This window comes from Chanodichthys erythropterus, chromosome 23 (genome assembly GCF_024489055.1).
Source record: "Chanodichthys erythropterus isolate Z2021 chromosome 23, ASM2448905v1, whole genome shotgun sequence".
NCBI classification, from domain to species: Eukaryota; Metazoa; Chordata; class Actinopteri; order Cypriniformes; family Xenocyprididae; genus Chanodichthys; species Chanodichthys erythropterus.
Window position 1 is genome coordinate 15,903,615 of NC_090243.1, and position 20,216 is coordinate 15,923,830.

Below are 20,216 nucleotides of genomic sequence, written 5' to 3' on the forward strand. Positions count from 1 at the left end.
TCCTCTAACAAATGCATCCGTGGTTGTACTTTCAATATAACCCTACACAACTTATTTTGAGCAGTCTGCGATTTATTTTTTAATTTCTTTGAAATACCGCTATACCAAAAAATTGCAGCATAATCAAAGTGTGTCTGCACTAGTGCGCAAGCCAACATTTTTAAAGTTTCCATATCTAAAAAACCTGCCTGTCTTGCTAAAAATTTTATTCGATTACAAATTTTTGAGTGAGCTAAAACAGCCATCTTTTCTCCTGTCAGATTACAATCCAAAACACAACCAAAGTATTTTACTTCTCGTTTAGATGTAATAATTTGATCTCCAACCGTTACCTCAAATCTAAAACATTTTTTCAATTTACCAGCTGAGCCAAATAGTATAACTTCAGTTTTCCCCAAATGTAAAGACAGTTTGTTATGGCAAAACCACTTAGAGACCCCTTCAATCTCTCTACTTAATTCATATTCAATAACTGTTAATCTGTTGTATTTGCTTCTTTTAAAGCCATCAGCCAGCATTATTTCAGCTTATTTTAAAATAATCATATTTAACATTAGAATTCCAAAGCTCCGCCCACTGCTATGAAGCACTGCGAATGAAAGCTCTCAAAATACTTAAATATTTGTGTGTATATATATGCATAACTTAAAATCATTTTTTCATATATATATATATATATATATATATATATATATTATAGTGTTGTGATTCACCTCGTAGCTGATTGGCATGGTTCTTGACTTATAAGACTTTTAAAATCCCAATAGGACAAATGAATGGATAAAATACTTTCAGAACTAGATTCTTATCTGCCCTCTCGGTGACTTGCCATTGCATTCTGTCTACACAGATTTCCTCTGGCAATCGTATTATCGATGTTGTGCCAGTCGCTGTTTTAATGCACATAAAAGAACTGGTCACACATCACAAGACTTCAGTTTCACATTTCAACACAATTTAATAACACTGCGATGTAACAAAAAGTGACCATACAGATTTAAACCACATGTTGATGTTGCTCAATTCCTAAAACTGACATTCACAGGTGCGTAAAGAAGTCAATCTCATGTAGTCTGTGCTACATGAAGTACATTTACATACTAAAATGATGCAGATGTTTCTGTGGGATCTACAGTGGAAGTTGAATCGGTTTCACAGTCAGTTACATTAAGACTTCAGTAACACTCTCTAGTCTACTTACTACAAGTAACTTTGCAATTACATGTCAACCAACTCTGATTAGTAGACTGTCTGCTTAATATCTGCTAACACTTTATTTTGATGCTCCCCAACAGACATTCTACTGACTATAAGTCACTTTATAACAACTTCAACTTATTCTACCAACCCTAACACAACAGTCTAAGTCTACTAATACTCTAATGAGAGTTAGTTGACATGTAGTTGCAAAGTTACAGTTAGTAGTAGAATGTCTAAAGTGGACTATCAAAATAAAGTGTAACCAAGACTTCTTTCTGAAATTATTCAGGGTTTTCAGAACATTTCCTGCTATTTAAAATGTAGCGGGTGTGACCAACAAATTTAAAGTAACGCTTTATTCAATATTGATGGAACCCTGCAGAGTTAAAATATCATAATGGGCTTGTTTTTTTTTTTTTCCTGAAGTGTAAAAGTAGATTGTCTGATAAGTGCACACTTGTGTGAATGTGTCACAGGGGACCGAAAACAAGCATCCTTGATTTGTTAACTCAGCTGTTTAAAGCAGAATGAAAAAGTATTATAAGAGCCTTTTAACATCAAAAAGCCTTTTAGCCCTACAGCATATCTTTCTATTAATATAAAGTGTTTTTTCTCTAAGGCCCAATGTTAAATTATTAAAACCAAATGTAGATGGTCAGTTGAAAAATTAATTTGATTGTCCATTAAGTGCAGTCCAGGGTTCAAGGGTCCATGTTTGTATGACGGAGGGTAGCATTTATGTACAAGTACATTGTGTCTGTGAATTTTACTTGTCATAGACATAATGACATATTTCCTAACTGTTCACAGTGCACGTTGTTATATTTACAAGCTTTTCTGTTGCTACACAGGCAGTTATGGTACATCGGAGGGATTTCACTCTGTGCTTGAATATTTAAATGAAGAATTATTCTATCAGAAGTCAACATGACGGCAAAATTGATGTTCACCCTATCCACATTCCTCGCAATATTGCGCATGATTCATTGGTGCATGTTCTTCTAAATAAAAACATGCCTGTTTTTGTAATCTTTCATCAAAATGTGATCAAATTTGCTCTGGCTCTCTAAAACAAATTTCACTTTTAGCCAACATCTGACAAACCTTTTCCTTTCCAGTCATCAGGAGCTCCTCTTTTCCAACTTTCTGACTCAATTCTGGTATGTAACGCCCACATTTCTCAATCAATTAATGATGGATATAATGAATTTCAGACCCACATTTTTGCTTGTTGAATATCCTGTGATATTCAAGATTTACACTACCGTTGAAAAGTTTGGAATCGTTACGATTTAAAAAAAAAAAAAAAAAATGTTTTTGAAAGAAGTCTCTTCTGTCCACCAAGGCTGCATTTATTTGATCAAAAATACAGTAAAAACATAATATTGTTAAATATTATGATTTAAAATAACTATTTTCTATCTATATAGATAAAGAGAAATTTTATCAATGTTGAAAACAGTTGTGCTGCTTAATATTGTCATGGAAACCATGATACATTTTCTTAAAGGGTTAGTTCACCCAAAAATGAAATTTCTGTTATTTATTACTCACCCTCATGCCGTTCTACACCCATAAGACCTTCATTCATCTTCAGAACACAAATTAAGATATTGTAGTTGAAATCCGATGGCTCAGTGAGGCCTGCATAGGGAGCAATGGACATTTCCTCTCTCAAGATACATAAAGGTACTAAAAATACATCTAAATCAGTTCATGTGAGTACAGTGGCTCAATATTAATATTATAAAGCGACGAGAATATTTTTGGAGCGCCAAAAAAACAAAATAACGACTTATTTAGTGACTTCATGAAACATCGGAGCATAAATTAATCAGTGTGTCGAATCATGATTCAGATCGCGCGTCAAACTGCCAACGGCTGAAATCACGTGACTTTGGCGCTCCGAACAGCAGATTCGACACACTGATTCATTTGTGCTCCGATGCTTCATGAAACAGTGTTTTGAAATCGGCCATCACTATATAAGTCGTTATTTAGTTTTTTTGGCGCTCCAAAAATATTCTTGTCGCTTTATAATATTAATATTGAACCACTGTACTCACATGAACCGATTTAAATATGTTTTTAGTACATTAATTAGTACATTTTTGGGTGAAATAACCCTTTAAGATTCTTTGATGAATTTGAACGTTAACAAAACAGCATTAAAAAAAAAAAATAGAACTCTTTTGTAACATTATAAATGTTTTTACTGTCACATTTGATCAATTTAGTGTGCTCTTGCTAAAAATATTTTTTTCTTAAAAAAAAAAAGTGACCCCACACTTTTGAAGGATAGTGTATATCTGTGAAAATGAAAGGGGGGTTGTGAGCGTTCATGTTGACAATTTCCACAGATGGACAAGCAGCGGTCATGTGCTTTTCACATTCTCAACTAGTCCAATCCATGTTATTTATCTAGTAAATGTGAACTTAATAATGTTAACCCAGGATTTACCAATTCTACCGAGGCTTAATTACTAAATCACATTAAAAATGACAAACAGTTTAACAATATAAAGAGTTAAAAGCTGATTTGGGTTCAATAAATTAAGCTACATCAAGCGACAACATTCATCAAAAGCAAAAATTACTCATAGTACAGAGAAATACTGAAATGTGCTCTAGCTTGACATTCAACACATTACTCACAGCTTAATGTCTCGTAAACCCCCTTTCAAGAAGAAGTTAATTACGGCAGTTGCCTTCAAGCATTTCCGGACATCCTCACATGCAGCGACGACGTGACTCGCTGATGTTCTTTAAGTAGCTGCAATACTAACACAAGTTGTGTGTGACTCCCAAGCAGTGCAATTCATATTTTCGTCCCATTTATCTAACGTACGTGAGACTGCATGGCTTTGCTAAGTCCCAGGTAGTGCAAGTTCTCCGCTGCAGGAAGGAAAAGGACATCGGTGGGGGAAGAGGGCAGGAAGTTCTGCTGGTAGTCCGGGTTATCGAGACTGGCACACGGGGATCGTGGTAAAGTAGCACAGGAGGTGTTCAGGTACTCCGGACCCTCGGGTTTACAGCCGTGCGTGTCTATGTATCCGTTTTCTGTCTGTCCACGGGCCGGACCCTCATAGTTTGGGTTGATCATATTGCTTGATGTTGTCACGTCCTGGTTCATGTACTCTGTGGGAAAGAGAAGATAAAATATGCTGATGAAGCAACAATATTAATTGCATATATAAGATATACAACATTTATCTATATTCCCTCAGTTTGGTTTCATAAGTTAAATAACATGTCGAGCATAAGAGTAATTTGTTGTAATACCTGGCAGCATAAGGTCTTTATCTGTGGGGTCAGTAATGTAGCGTAACATCACACCATTCGTGTAGTCGTCCTTGAAACAATACACAAAATAGGAATGAATCATCTTGCAGCATGTCTAATGAAGGGTAATTTGCTTATAAATTATAATAGTCCGTAGAAAACGATGCATTGTCCGGGTCTAAGACAGATACTGACAGCTGAACTGTGACACTGAGACACTGGTTGTTGTGATTGGTTGAAGAATCTTTTGTTGGGCAGCAGGTATTCCTCTGCATCTACCACACCATCCATATCCTCTGTACTGATCCAAGACCTGTAGAACTTGGTATCCGTCGGGCTGGGCTGGTATGTGTGATCATCTCCCTGGGTGTAATGGAAAATTAAATGGTGACAAAAAATGGTTAATGATGAAATGATTCTTCTTAAATTTTAATATATTTAAACTTTTAAAATTCAGTTCCAAATGATTATTGGGGAAAAAATAGGCAAAAACTGGTTAATGATAATATTGTATCTTATGTGAATTAATTTTTAATATATGTAAACTTAAAATTCAGTTCAAAATGATGATAAATATGAAAAAATATCAATTATTGAAAAAAACTGGTTAATGATAAAACTGTTTATTATGTGAATTCATTTTTAATATATTTAAACATTTAAAATTTAAGTTCAAAATTATAGATATTTAATAAATTATAATTACTGAAAAAAACAATAATTGGCAAAAACTGGTTAATGATAAAACTTTCTTATGTGAATACATTTTAATTGATTTAAACTTTTAAAATTAAGTTCAAAATGATCATAAATAGTTGAAATACATTAACAATTATTGAAAAAAATTGCAAAAATGGTTTATGTTAAAACTTCCTTATGTGAATCAATTTTCAAAATTATTTAAAAATAAGTTCAAAATTATAAATATTTTAAATACATTATAATTATAGATTTTTTTAAGATAAATATATAAATATGTAAAATATATAAATTAAAATATTTTAAATAATGTATCATAATTAGTCAAGAAAAAAATCAAGAAAATATTTATTGCTGTTTTTTCCAAAACTGTATACTACTGTACATAATACATTACATAAAAAGTAGAAAACCTATAAAAAGCATAAATAAATACCATTTTAATATCATTTTCTTGCTTTTTTTGTACGTTTTGTGCCTTTAGCAGCACCACATTGAAAAAATATGATAGATGATTTTATTTTTATATTTCATTCCCCGGAGGAAGGCACAGATCTTCTTGTGAACTACCTGAACGACAAGGTAGCGAGACGGATCTCGGGCCATTTTTGAAAACTCTGCCACAAGTTCCCGGAAGTGAGGTCTGCTGTCAGCGTCAATCATCCAACCTAGATGTAGATAAAAATGTATGTTCTGTCATGTCAACTGGCCTTCAAATGCTGTTATATATCATGCATTTATGTTACATACAAATCTATATAGAACATAATGTCATTGTATTTATCATGTTCATCTGAAATGTTTATATTTGGGTTAGACATTCAATATAGTTATAAGTTACTTTGCAACTACATGTCAACTAACTCTCAGAGTATTAGTAGACTGTTAGGGTTAGTTGAATAAGTTGACATGTAGTTGCAAAGCTACTTATAGTTAGTAGCATGTCTAAAGTGGACTATCGAAATAAAGTGTTACCTATATTTGTAATGCACTAGAATTTTCAATACTTGTATTTATAGCCCCATTATAGCTTCCATATGTCATTTTGAATGATGATTCCTCTCAATTGAACTCACATTTGACCATGATCATATACACGTCTATAGTGCAGATGGACGGCTGTGGTAAACGCTCTCCTTTCTCCAGAATATCTGCAATCTCTCTGGCTGGGATTCCATCGTACGGTTTGGATCCAAATGTCATCAACTCCCAGACAGTGACCCCTGAAGAGGACAAGTAAATATATCAAGAAACACTTTACAATAAGGTTCAATTTGTTAACGCATTAGATATTACTGTTTTTAAACAATGCTTATTAATCTAGGTTAACACTACTTTATAACTATACTATGTTTATTTCTAATTCATGATCATTTATAATACACTACTAACTACTGAATTGTTCATCTATACAACATGTATTATGTAGAAATTAACACTTACAGCATTTATTATTCTTGTTTAAATGAGCTGTTTGCAAAGTGTTACCACTGTTTTAGTTGCTATACAGTAAAACTTGAATTAGCATTAATATTTTAATTGCACAACCTCTGTATGTTTACATAAAGCATGTTTTGCATTGATTTATGCTATTTTGCCAATGATCTATGGAAGCTTGTTTCTACCACAGAATAAAAAGGGTAATTCCGACTTTTTATCTCACAATTATGACTTTTTTCTCGCAATTTCTGACTTTTTTTCCACAAAATTGAGAGATATAAAGTTACAAATTCAGAATTGCGAGACAAACTCGCAATTGCATTTGAAAACGTCTGAATTGAACTTTTTTTCCTGAATTGCGAGTTTAGATCTTGCAATTTGGACTTTATATCTTGCAAATGCGAGTTTAAATCTTGTAATTTGGAAAATTACAAGATTAATGTGGGGGGAAAAAGTCAGAATTGCAAGATATAAACTCACAATTGCGAAGAAAAAAGGGCAGAATTGTGATTTAAAAAGTCGCAATTACTTTTTAAATTTTTTTATTTCCTGGTGGAAACAAGCTTCCATACAAGACCTAAAAATGAATGCATTTTGGGTAGTGCCAAGCACTTACCATAACTCCAAACATCACTTTGATGAGTGTAAGTCCAGTGACGAATTGACTCAAGTGCCATCCACTTTATAGGTACCTAAAACATTTAGCAGAGGGCTATTTACATGTGGAAATGCATTTCATTTTATATGTTTTCCAGTTAATGATTTTGATTTAGTATTGTTTTACCGCTGTGAATCAATTGTTCATGCATGACCTACTTTCCCTCCATCAGCGTGATATTCCTTCTCGTCTGAACCCAGGAGTCTGGCCAGGCCAAAATCAGTGATCTTCACATGGTTAGGAGTCTTCACCAGCACATTCCTGGCTGCTAAATCCCGATGGACCAGGTGACGTTCCTCCAAGTAGGTCATTCCCTGTTGAGAAGGGTCAAAATGTTTTTGAAATTCCAAGATGTCAATGAATGCTGTGTGCGTCCAATCAGCTAATTCCCAGAGACTCAGCACTTTCAGAATCACTAGTTTGCTGTTTTCAAGAAGAAATGCAGTGAATTTATTTATGAGAGTGTTGGGAGTGCAGGACCTTTTAGTTTATTTATTTATACATAATTTTCAACACATAAATATTTATTTATGCACTTATGAATATGTACAATGTTTATGCATGATTTATACACTATTGTTCAAAAGTTTGAGGTCAGAACAAATATCAAAAGTGACAGTAAAGACATTTACCATGTTATTAGAGATTTCATTTTCATATAAATGCTTTTGAACTTTCTCACCTTGGCGATCTGCACACACCAGTTTAACAGAGTCTGTGAGCCGATGTTGTCCTTATTCTCCCGTACGTAATCCAGCAGGCAGCCAAAAGGCATAATCTGGGTTATGAGCTGGACGTTGGACGTGAGGCATATTCCCAACAGACGACACACGTGAGGATTATCCACTCCAGCCATCACATAGGCCTCCTGAAACATCAAAACACAACTTTTAAATGCAAGGTTATCAGGGACAGTTGTTAATCATTAATGAACATGGCATGATACCCACATCCAAGATCTCTTTGTTGGCTTTGGGAGATGCGACCTCTCTCAAAACTTTGATAGCAACAGGAATTTTCACACCCTCACCCTCTGGAATCCACAATCCCTAAGAAAAAAACATTGGAAATATTTCTTAGAACTTCCAAGTTGACTGAGGAATTTTTAAGTTCACAACTTCTGTGATTTCAAACAGGAAATTCAGAACGTGTGTTAGTGAATTTTTATGTCCTGTTGACTTTGAATGTCACACATCTGATACATTAAAGCTTTATTAGGCCTGATGAATTACTCTAGTGTGCTTTTTATTCATTAATGTACCTTAAAGACTGTGCCAAATGCTCCAGACCCGAGGACTTTTATTTTCTTCAGCTCCGTTTCCTTAAGGATGCGAAGGAGAGCCTGGTTGGGCGCTTCACCACTGGGAGTCAGCGGTTCGACCAACTGCAGAATCATGTAAACATGGTTAGATTGGGGTTTCATTTATGTTGTTTAAAGGTGCCGTAGAACGTCTTTTCAAAAGATGTAATATAAGTCTAAGGTGTCCCTTGAATGTGTCTGTGAAGTTAGATTTTTTTTAATTAATTTTTTTAACTGTCTATTTTGGGGCATCATTAACTATGCGCCGATTCAGGCTGCGGCCCCTTCAAATCGCGTGCTCCCTGCCCCCCGAGCTCTCGACTATAAGTGCAGTTATACAGTGCATAAACAAAGTTCACACAGCTAATATAACCCTCAAATGGATCTTTACAAGATGTTCGTCATTCATGCTGCATGCATACATCGATTCCTGTGAGTATAGTATTTATTTGGATGTTTACATTTGATTCTGAATGAGTTTAATAGTGCTCCGTGGCTAACGGCTAATGCTACACTGTTGGAGAGATTAATAAAGAATGAAGTTGTGTTTATGAATTATACAGACTGCAAGTGTTTAATAATGAAAATAGCGACAGCTCTTGTCTCCGTGAATACAGTAATAAACAATGGTAACTTTAACCATATTTAACAGTACATTAGCAACATGCTAACGGAACATTTAGAAAGACAATTTACAAATATCACTAAAAATATCATGGATCATGTCAGTTATTATCTCTCCATCTGCCATTTTTCACTATTGTCCTTGCTTGCTTACCTAGTCTGATGATTCAGCTGTTCACATCCAGACGTTCTGCCCTTGTCTAATGCCTTGAACATGGGCTGGCATATGCAAATATTGGGGGCGTATGTATTAATGATCCCGACTGTTACGTAACAGTCAGTGTTATGTTAAGATTCGCCTGTTTTCTGGAGGTCTTTTAAACAAATGAGATTTATATAAGAAGGAGGAAGCAATGGAGTTTGAAACTCAACTTATGTCTTTTCCATGTACTGAACGCTTGTTATTCAGCTATGCCGAGGTAAATTCAATTTTTGATTCTAGGGCACCTTTAATCTGTAATACACTTTTGTGCCTTACCTCTCTCTCCTGAAGGAGGCGCCGAAGGGTCCTCTTTCGCCGGATGTGTCGTCGGCGGAAGATGACGAAGATGAAAAGGATGAGGACCATAATCATCAGCATGACTCCGACAAAGCCAGCCGCCGCTACAGGCATGTGAGAACTAGAGAGAGGATATCAGGTCATTTACCTTCGTAAAAACATTTAATATGAGTCACCTGATTTTAAAGTAGGCAAATGACACAGCGTTTGCAACCAATTTTATGTCCTTATTTCTGTGTAAAAATTCCTTGGGAACTGATTGATTGTAAAAGTCTTATTTTTTAAGGCTGCATTATCTACAACAGTAGCTTAAAACAAAGTCTACAAAACTATTTGCTCATTAGACATTAACCAAAATGAAACTGCACATGTTAAAGGTGCAATAGGTGATTCTCTACAGAAACATTTTTTGTTATACTGGTTGAAAGTCTCCTCATATCCCAATAGCAGTCTCTATGTTAAAGGTCCAAATGTATTTTTATAAATATATATCCTCTTTGGAAGGTGTAGGACCATAAAATGTTCATCCAATTATTTTAGTCGGTCTGAATGAGATAATACAATGTCCAACATATGTGTTTACATACCCTCACGCACCCTGCTTGCTCAGACATCATACGTCATCAGCGCGTTTCATGCTATGCAGAGTTTATGTAGGCAGAAGTCAGTCATGGAGCACCGCAAACAAACAGCAGCCACCTTTTATAGTTCCTACCGAATCAAAAGAACGAGCTTATGCTGTGTTCACCCCATAACTACCATAATTAAGAGATGGCAACCTGTGACGTTCTAACCGGAGCTGTTCATGTCCTCAGACTCGGAATTATGCGTATCCATGTCAGCAGTTTCAACACCGAAATTAATCTGCAGCAGTCAGGTACAAGTTCTGTAAGTTGTTTACATTCATTTTTATTGTAATATTATGTGCTCTGAGACATGAGGTAGCTTAACACTATCTCTTGTGAAGCGTTGCAGAGAGCAGCTGTGTGTGTGCGTATTCATGTGTTTTGGAGGAGGCGTGGCTTTGGACGGTGACCGTATCAAAGTCAATTTAAGACAAGTCATTTCATGACTGGGGAAACATCAAGCTTTTTTTGAGATTAACTTTTTATTATAATTTTAGCTGCATCATAAACATTATGACAGATTCAATAAACTAGATACAAACAGATGCCATGAAAATTACCACGACCAAAATAAAATAATTACATAAAACATGTACACATAATTAGGAAGTCAAGGTTTTTCTAACAACATTTCGGCTGTTATTGACCAGCTTTGAATAGTTCTGTCCTTAGCCCCATTGAGTTTAGCAGTGGTTCCCTCAAGCAAGGCAATGCCTCTGAAGTAAGAAAGTCAGATGTAAGTAGAAGAGGTGGATGGTTCAATCCATAGCTTTAAGATAGTTTTTTTGGCTGCATAAGATAATTCTGTGATGAGTATTTAGCTGAAGTGTAATAAACAAGAAGATCAAGGGGTCCCGAGCTATTTCTAGATACAAAGGACCATAAAGGTACCACCTTAGGGCATTCCCAGAAAATGTGCAAATACGAACCTACTATAGCATTATTACACAGATGACAATAAGGATCAGGTTTGATCTTCATTTTATACAATAGGCTTGGAGTGATGTAAGCCCTATTAATAAGTTTATAGTGGATCATCTGATGCACCAGGTTTTTAGATGCAATGAAACATCTGGACCATATGACATCCCAATCAGGTTTGGTTGTTACTTCTTTTTCCCAGGAATAAATAGCTGGTATATAGGAGTACTGTTGAAAGAGAAAAGAGTTATAGACTTTAGAGACTAAGCCACTTGAGGGGGTGTTAGAGTCCAACCACTTCCATAAGGGATGTGGAAATATATTTGCAGTCCAGGGAACACCGTAGGCCTTTAGAGCGGACCTCAGTCTTAAATATAAGAAAAAGGAAAATCCTGGTAAGGAGAATTCTTTACTTAAATCTTGAAAAAATTTGAGGCCCTCCTCACAAAAAAATGTCATTGAAAGTGTGAATACCACAATCAGACCAGGCTTTATAGACAAAGGGCTTTTCCAGTTTGCAAACAGTTATTATTCCATAAAGGTGTTGCACTTGTATATAAATAGGGACCACCCATAATTGTCTCAACCTTTTTCCATACATTGAAGGAATTTTCAACAATGGGTCCATATTTTTTCTTAGAATATTTAGAAATACTTGAAAAGGGAAGATCTTGTAAGCGAACAGGTAAGGTAATGTTCACTTCTAGATCTCGCCAAGGAACAGGAGAACTGGGGTTAACCCAGATTTTAAGTGTTCTTATTTGAAATGCTAAATTATATAATTTAAAGTCTGGAAGTGACAAACCCCCATCAAGTTTCCTGCGTTGCATTGTCTTAAGTCGGATTCTGGGTTTTTTTCTTGATCCATATGAATCTAGAAAAAGCCATGTTAAGCTCTTTGAAGAAACATTCAGGTGCTGGTAACGGCAACATAGAAAATAAAAAAAAATTGACTTGGAAGGATATTCATTTTAACGGTAGCTATTCTTCCATGTAGAGCTAAACATAATAAACATAAATCTTCCTTAATCTTGTTTAAGAGAATTTGGAAATTGTATTTAGGGATAGAGTGTATAGTTGAGGATATTGTGATACCCAAATAAGTAAACTGAGTGACTATAGGGATCAAGGGGGGTAGGCTGGGAAAACATCAAGCTTTTGATTAAATTTCATATTTGAAATCACCAATGAAATCTGACAACAACTGTCTCATAAATTTTGTTCTAAACGCTGAAATCATGACAAAAAAACAGTATTTTTCAGGCTGGATCAAGCTAATGCGCATGTGCAGTCCTAAGTGTGTGTTTCTTGCGCCTCATTTCGGAGCCGCACATCTGACTGTTTCTATAGGAACTGGAGCTTCTAACGGCCGCTGCAGTGACGCGATGACTTTACCAATCGGCAATTGGCTCTTATTTAGAAGGAAAGACTTAGTGACACGTCTTGTGTTATTCTATAGTCTTTGATCGTATGCTTTCAATGCTAGCAGGCTAACATTAGCATTTCCCAGATCACCTACTGCACCTTTAACTTCAGTTCAGAAAAAAACATCTGTGTTGCTTGATGCTAATGACTTTTCTATGACTTGTGTAGTTTATGTAGTCTAGTAATAACAACCCATAAACCACTGTACCCTTTTGGTTCACAATCTTCCAGTCTTGGTCCACTGCACCTAAAATAACATAAACATTTTAAAATTAGTGGTAGTCTATTTTGTGACACCATAATTGTATTGTATTTCTGCTTGTTTAAACCAACTGGATTCTGTTAACCATGGGCCAATATATAAATATAAATATAAATAATTTATATTATTTAAATAATAATACTTATATTTTAATTCAATTTACTTTAATAATAATAATTATTATTATTATCCAGCAATATTTGCTTTTTAATGTAATATAAATCTTAATGTTTGTGGAAACACTGGAATAATAATAATAATTGTTACTGTTATTATTATTAAATAACTATAATCATTATTATCCAAGAAGGTTTAACTTGTTCCTACCCTTGCGTGCAGTTAGGATGGCATGGCTGACAATGTCTGGTTTTGTCTGGGTAAGTCCAGACAAGTCGGTTATTAAGGCCTTGCACACCTTGAGCACACTGTGCCACGCAGTGCTTCCCATCTTTGAAGTGAGCACATTCAGTACACTGATCGGCTCCCTAGAAAGAGATACAGAAAAAACAACATTCACATTGCAACCATTTCAAAGTTTACACACAGATTTTGACATTTTCTGATGAAAATGTGAGTGATGGTTATCAGTGAGTCATTCAAAAAAGCCCACCCAGTTTCAATGATATTTTTTGTGTGTGCTTGTTTTACTGCCTGCCAGGCGGAAATTGCAAGTTCGATCTATTAAAAAAGTAATAGCACATATCCTCAACAAGCCATGTGATTTTAGGTTTCACTGATGATTTACACCATCAAGTTAAGTTTAGGGGTTTGTTCAGATCCCTAGTTTGAGCAAGTGTGAGCAAGCATCATTAATAGTACAGTTTATATGGGCATTGAAAGATAAATAGGACATACCGGCCCAGAGCAGCTTGCTGTCCCGTTCAGAATCTTGCATTCAGGGTCACATTCCAAACACATGTTCTCTGACATGTACTCGCGGGGTTCTCTGTAGAAACATTACATATAAAGTGCGGAAGTAAAAAAAAATAATTTTAAAAAAGCCTTTAAAAACAGCCCTACTGTGAGTTACGAGATTGTTAATCAGTGGTATATGCTTTTGTTGAAGCATCTGTCTGCATTATTTCAACTTATTTTTTAAATAATCATGTATAAAAGCTGAATTTGTGGTGGAAAAACTACATTACCCATGATGCTGTACAGAAAATTCCACCAATCAGAGAGTCACAGCATGCAAATTGCACCAAAAGAGCTTGCCGGAAATGGCAACTCCCATGAAGCACAGAAAATTATGTAATATAGTCACTATATGTACAGTGTATATATATATATAAACTTTAATTGAATTATTCATTAAAAGTCATTGATTACATCTATACAAATAAAGTAGTTTTATATTTCTCTATTGTTTTAAATTTGATTATGTCAGTCCAAGTGCTTTGTAGGATTGTAGTTCTTTCCCTCATTAAAGGTATTAAAGGGTTAGTTCACCCAAAAATGAAAATGATGTCATTAATGACTCACCCTCATGTCGTTCCGAACCCGTAAGACCTCCGTTCATCCTCAGAACACAGTTTAAGATATTTTAGATTTAGTCCAAGAGCTTTCTGTTCCTTCATTGAAAATGTATGTACGGTATACTGTCCATGTCCAGAAAGGTAATAAAAACATCATCAAAGTAGTCCATGTGACATCAGTGGGTTAGTTAGAAGTTTTTGAAGCATCGAAAATACATTTTGGTCCAAAAATAACAAAAACTACGACTTTATTCAGCATTGTCTTCTCTTCCATTGAATTGATTCCATTGAATTGATTCCATTGAACTGATTCCATTGAATCCTTTCATCTGTTGTTGTTGGTAATGCACTTTTACGTCGCCGTGGTTGTTTTTCGCGATTAGGGCATCCGTGACATGCACACTTATGCACCATTTTAAAAAATATAGCAATACCAAAATACAAACAATGTAGAATAGCTTGAATACAGCGCGCGTCTCCCTCAGACTGTAAACGAAGCTCGGGCGCACCGGATAACAGCAGCGTCTTACATCAGCAGCATCACTGTGGAGTCGTGAACCACACTCCGGAGCAGAAGGGGGCGGTAATGCACCAATAAGCCGGATGCCAAGCGCCGTAAAACAGGAAAGAAGAAGAAGCGGAGTCGTGAACCCGGATTGACAACAGACCCGGAAGAGAATACAATGCTGAATAAAGTCGTAGTTTTTGTTATTTTTGGACCAAAATGTATTTTCGATGCTTCAAAATGTCACGGATGTCCTAATCACCAAAAACAACCACGGCGACGTAAAAGTGCATTACCAACGCCGACAGATGAAAGGATTCAATGGAATCAATTCAATGGAAAGGATTCTGGAAGAGAAGACAATGCTGAATAAAGTCGTAGTTTTTGTTATTTTTGGACCAAAATGTATTTTTGATGCTTCAAAAACTTCTAACTGACCCACTGATGTCACATGGACTACTTTGATGATGTTTTTATTACCTTTCTGGACATGGACAGTATACCGTACATTTTCAATGGAGGGACAGAAAGCTCTCGGACTAAATCTAAAATATCTTAAACTGTGTTCCGAAGATGAACGGAAGTCTTACGGGTTTGGAACGACATGAGGGTGAGTCATTAATGACAGAATTTTCATTTTTGGGTGAACTAACCCTTTAAGTACACAGTCTTGTACCTTTTCCGTATTATCTGACTTTCAAATACTTTATGGTTCAAATCAGAGTTTGTAATGTGATTCACCTCATTGCTGGTTGTCTTGGTTCATAGCTTATAATGCACTTTTTTTAAAATCACTAAAAAAATATTTCCGGAAACAATTCTGCTGAAAAAGTTGGCAGGCACTAATGAACTTTTAACACAAGAAGGCACATGTAAACCCATACATTGGATAATATCTGAAAGAAGCATATTAAGTGCATTCATTTAACTATTAATAGACTTTTTTTAATCATAAGAAAACAACTTATCAATTGTCAGTTTGTGCTAAAAACCTTAGGGAGATGTTAAATGGACTAAATGTTGGACACTAACCCATCCAGCAGGTTGCAGTGACTGACACAGTGCTCCCTACGGCTTACATGCTGGCAGGAGAAGCACATGGACGGCCCCGGACCCCAGCAGCCTTCCTCTCCACACATACGGTCACAGGTACTGTTCTGCTGCTCTGAATAGCAAACGAGAGACTCTGTGACCTGACATGACCGAATCCAAAATTGCTTGCCAACAAATCAGTTGTGTAAAACTGAAATACAAAATATTTGAATACAGTCCCGCACCACAGCTGTGCATTGCTGCATTGTTTCCAGTTCGTATGTGCTGTTTCTCAGATCTGAACAGCTTTGGCCAGTAGCTGCTGTCAGCGTAACAGAGTTGGGGGTTGTTTTTGACCACCACGTCGCCGTCACTGATTTCCTTTAACGAACGCAGGCCGAGATATTCCAGGTGTGGTATGTTTAATGCGGCAAAACTGACGGTGCCACTGCATTTGTGAGAGAGGAAAAGAAAGGAGCTCTGCTTAAAGGTGAAGTGTGTCTCTTTTATGATATAAACAGGTTTAATATGCAGAGAACATTAGCTATTTGTAAGATGACATGATGAAACTCACTGTTGTTTAGTTCTTCCTCTGATGATCTCCAGGTTCTCAAAGGGACTGAGGGATTTGAGGTGTTCAGGCCAGTCTTGGATTAACAAAAACCCTGAGAAAAATGAAATGGCACTGCTAAAATAATGTTTTATCTAAGTTTACTTAAAAACATATTCAAATTTTAGGCCCGGCTGTTGTGTAGTTTACCTGATATTTCTTTGACTGTCTTGAAATATTCGAGTTTCACAGGATCCATGCTTGGAGTATTTGTAAAAACATCCCTTGAAAGACATTTGTTAAGGCATTAGATTAAATGTATTACATGATTTCAACTGATTTCATCTGGAAGTCCATAAAATCTCACCCTTGAAAAGTCATCTGCATTATTGTAATGTGCCCATTTATTTTGGTGCAGTTGATAAATGAATCAATGTTGGTTGCGTTGACTGCGATGGTGTTAACAAGCGCTCCCGTTCCGAGACCATTACAGACTAAAACAAAACACACACGGTCAACTCATTTATTAGATATCCATGTCGTGTAAATACTATATATCAGAAATGACAAGAAAATCACTATTAATTATTAAAAGATGTTGCTGACCTTTTGGGCACAAGCCGTCACATTGTTTGCACTTTCTTATTCCGTTCTCCTCCACTTCATGCATGTTACTGCTACAGGTTCGAACGCAGGCATCGTGATCGGTCACCACAAAGTTATCTGCAGCAGAGAGAGGAGTCTGCATTTATGCTTCAGTTAAATATCAATAATGCTCTTACTTAAATACAACAGACACAAATGAAACAATTGGCATACAGTACGAGTATAGAGCTGTAAAATGAACACGGATAGTAAAGCTCAGATCATTTGGTCTTTGAATTGAGAGAATGCACACTTTGGTATGAAAGACAGTTTGAGACAATAGCTGTTTCCATCCATTTATCTGAACGCAAGATGACAGCAGTTATTGTGTTTCGTCTGTGCGCTCTGAGTTGTAAGTCATTTATGATGTAGGATAAAAGAGCCACCATGACTTCCCCGATTGCAGCAACTTCCATTTTATTAGAGATATTTGTGCCAGTTTCCCAGGATGTGAACACTCTTGAACACATGGGATGGAAACGCTTCTTTATTTGCAAATGTTTTATGCAATATTCCAATTGTGTGCATAAGTTAAATTCGCAACTTCGAATGCATACATAGTGCTGACATCTCTTCTGAGGTTCTAGAGGACACACGTGGAATTACATTTTTATTCGTATATTATATTTATTAATAGCTAAACAATTTTTTTAAGTCCACAGCACTTTTCTAAAGTATTTACCTAAAATAAACCTTGACACCTCAGAGAACTTACAGTTTGTTTACGTAGCGCATAACCTCAGGGTGTGTCTTTGTATTCGCAAACATAACAGACCAGAGTTATTTTCTTGCCTCTGGATAATGTTGGTGGTTGTTATACACAAAAGCAATGAGCTGACTTTTAGGGCTCTTATATTTACAAACTAAGGGTTTAAAGGATTACTTCACTTCAGAATTAAATTTTTCTGATAATTTACTCACCCCTATGTCATCCAAGATGTTTTTTTTTTTTTTTTTTTTTAGAAAATGACCAATTGTTTCTCTAGATAAGACCCTTATTCCTCGCCTGGGATCGTGTAGAACGCTTTGAAGCTGCACTGAAAATGACATTTGTACCTTTAACCCATTGGTAACTGTTGAAGTCTACTATATGGAGAAAAATCCTGGAAAGTTTTCTTCAAAAACCTTAATTTCTTTTCGACTGAAGAAAGACAGACATAAACATCTTGGATGACATGGGGGTGAGTAAATTATCAGGAAATTTTAATTCTGAAGTGAACTAATTCTTGAAATGGAAAGAATTATCTGCTCATGTCATAGTTATCTTAGTAATCTCAAACTTACAAGGGCACTTCTTCACACAGGTGGCTCCAAAGTTGTACTTCCCGTTGGGATTGGGAACAAGTTGGTGAGTGTTGGGGTCGTACAGCATTAGACGTGGACATGCATCCTTGCACGTCCCGTCATCCTGGAAGTCTCTGCAGGCCTGCAGAAAAAGAGACCGAACACAGTAAACATACACAAAATATGTTCCAAAATATGATTAGGTAGCAACCGAATAACTCTAAATTGATTTAAAATTAACAATAATAAAAAATGTAATTAAAAAGTTTATTGCCCATTTGATGATTAGAATTTATGGTAACACTTTACAATACGGTTCATTAGTTAACATTAGTTAACTGCATTAGTTAACATGAACTAATAATGAACTGCACTTATACAGCATTTATTAATCTTTGTTAATGTTAATTTCAACATTTACTAATACATTATTAAAAGCTTGTTAACATTAGTTAAGGCACTGTGAACTAACATGAACAAAGAATGAACAACTGTATTCTCTTTAACTAACACTAACGAAGATTAGTAAATACAGTAACAAATGTATTGCTCATGGTTAGTTCATGTTAGTTAATCCATTAACTAATGTTTAACAAATGAACCGTATTGTAAAGTGTTACCGAATTTATTATTAGAATTTGGCTGAAATGTACGGAGCCCTGCACATGACATGCAAGAATAAAAAGTAAATCGTGCACACATTCAGTTTAATAAATTGTGCGCATGATTTACTAATTTGTTCTCTACATTTGCTAAATCATGCAGACGATTTACTAATTCTTTCCTTCGATTTACTAAATTGCGAGTACGATTTACTTTTTCATTCCCTCTGTTTGCTAAATTGTGCGCATGTGTCGCGTGGGGCTCCATAAAATTGAGTGTGAAACAATTCCCAAAATATTAAAGGTGCCCTAGAACTTTTTTTAAAAGATGTAATATTAGTCTAAGGTGTCCCCTGAATGTGTCTGTGAAGTTTCAGCTCAGCTTTTTTAAATCCATTTTTTTAACTGCCCATTTTAGGGGCATCATTATAAATGAGCCAATTCAGGGCTACTGGCCCTTTAATTGTCCTGCTCCACGCCCACGGAGCTCCCGCTTGCCTTGAACAGTGCATAAACAAAGTTTACAGCTAATATAACCCTCAAATGGATCTTTACAAAGTGTTCGTCGTGCATGCAGCATGCATGGGATTATGTGAGTATTGTATACTGTTATATTGTTTACATTTGATTCTGAATGAATTTGAGGCTGTGCTCCGTGGCTAACGGCTAATGCTACACTGTTGGAGAGATTTATAAAGAATGAAGTTGTGTTTATGAATTATATAGACTGCAAGTGTTTAATAATGAAAATAGCGACGGCTCTTGTCTCCGTGAATACAGTAAGAAACGATGGTAACTTTAACCACATTTAACAGTACATTAGCAACATGCTAACAAAACATTTAGAAAGACAGTTTACAAATTTCACTAAAGATATCATGATATCATGGATCATGTCAGTTATTATTGCTCCATCTGCCATTTTTCGCTGTTGTTCTTGCTTGCTTACCTAGTCTGATGATTCAGCTGTGCACATCCAGATGTTAATACTGGCTGCCCTTGTCTAATGCCTTGAACATGGGCTGGCATATGCAAATATTGGGGCGTACACCCCGACTGTTACGTAACAGTGGGTGTTATGTTGAGATTCGCCTGTTCTTCAGAGGTCTTTTAAACAAATGAGATTTATATAAGAAGGGGGAAACAATGATGTTTGAGACTCACTGTATGTCATTTCCATGTACTGA

At 35.8% G+C, this 20,216-nt stretch overlaps 1 protein-coding gene across 1 annotated transcript in view; it reads right to left on the reverse strand.

The window, feature by feature from the left end:
- Nucleotides 1–3,262: 3,262 nt before the first annotated feature.
- The window catches only part of LOC137013462 (epidermal growth factor receptor-like), a 35,747-nt gene continuing 18,793 nt past the window's right edge, over nucleotides 3,263–20,216 (reverse strand). The window contains exons 7-27 of the mRNA XM_067377235.1: nucleotides 18,428–18,569; nucleotides 17,105–17,221; nucleotides 16,866–16,992; nucleotides 16,709–16,782; nucleotides 16,523–16,613; nucleotides 16,194–16,396; nucleotides 15,949–16,081; nucleotides 13,792–13,882; nucleotides 13,264–13,421; nucleotides 12,883–12,921; nucleotides 9,682–9,823; nucleotides 8,541–8,663; nucleotides 8,230–8,328; nucleotides 7,962–8,147; nucleotides 7,438–7,593; nucleotides 7,238–7,313; nucleotides 6,258–6,404; nucleotides 5,752–5,849; nucleotides 4,678–4,845; nucleotides 4,483–4,552; nucleotides 3,263–4,338 (exon numbers count right to left, since the gene is read on the reverse strand). Coding sequence (XP_067233336.1) covers nucleotides 4,040–4,338; nucleotides 4,483–4,552; nucleotides 4,678–4,845; nucleotides 5,752–5,849; nucleotides 6,258–6,404; nucleotides 7,238–7,313; nucleotides 7,438–7,593; nucleotides 7,962–8,147; nucleotides 8,230–8,328; nucleotides 8,541–8,663; nucleotides 9,682–9,823; nucleotides 12,883–12,921; nucleotides 13,264–13,421; nucleotides 13,792–13,882; nucleotides 15,949–16,081; nucleotides 16,194–16,396; nucleotides 16,523–16,613; nucleotides 16,709–16,782; nucleotides 16,866–16,992; nucleotides 17,105–17,221; nucleotides 18,428–18,569 — 2,739 coding nt within the window. The 3' untranslated portion in view covers nucleotides 3,263–4,039. The remainder of the gene's footprint in view (nucleotides 4,339–4,482; nucleotides 4,553–4,677; nucleotides 4,846–5,751; nucleotides 5,850–6,257; nucleotides 6,405–7,237; nucleotides 7,314–7,437; nucleotides 7,594–7,961; nucleotides 8,148–8,229; nucleotides 8,329–8,540; nucleotides 8,664–9,681; nucleotides 9,824–12,882; nucleotides 12,922–13,263; nucleotides 13,422–13,791; nucleotides 13,883–15,948; nucleotides 16,082–16,193; nucleotides 16,397–16,522; nucleotides 16,614–16,708; nucleotides 16,783–16,865; nucleotides 16,993–17,104; nucleotides 17,222–18,427; nucleotides 18,570–20,216) is intronic.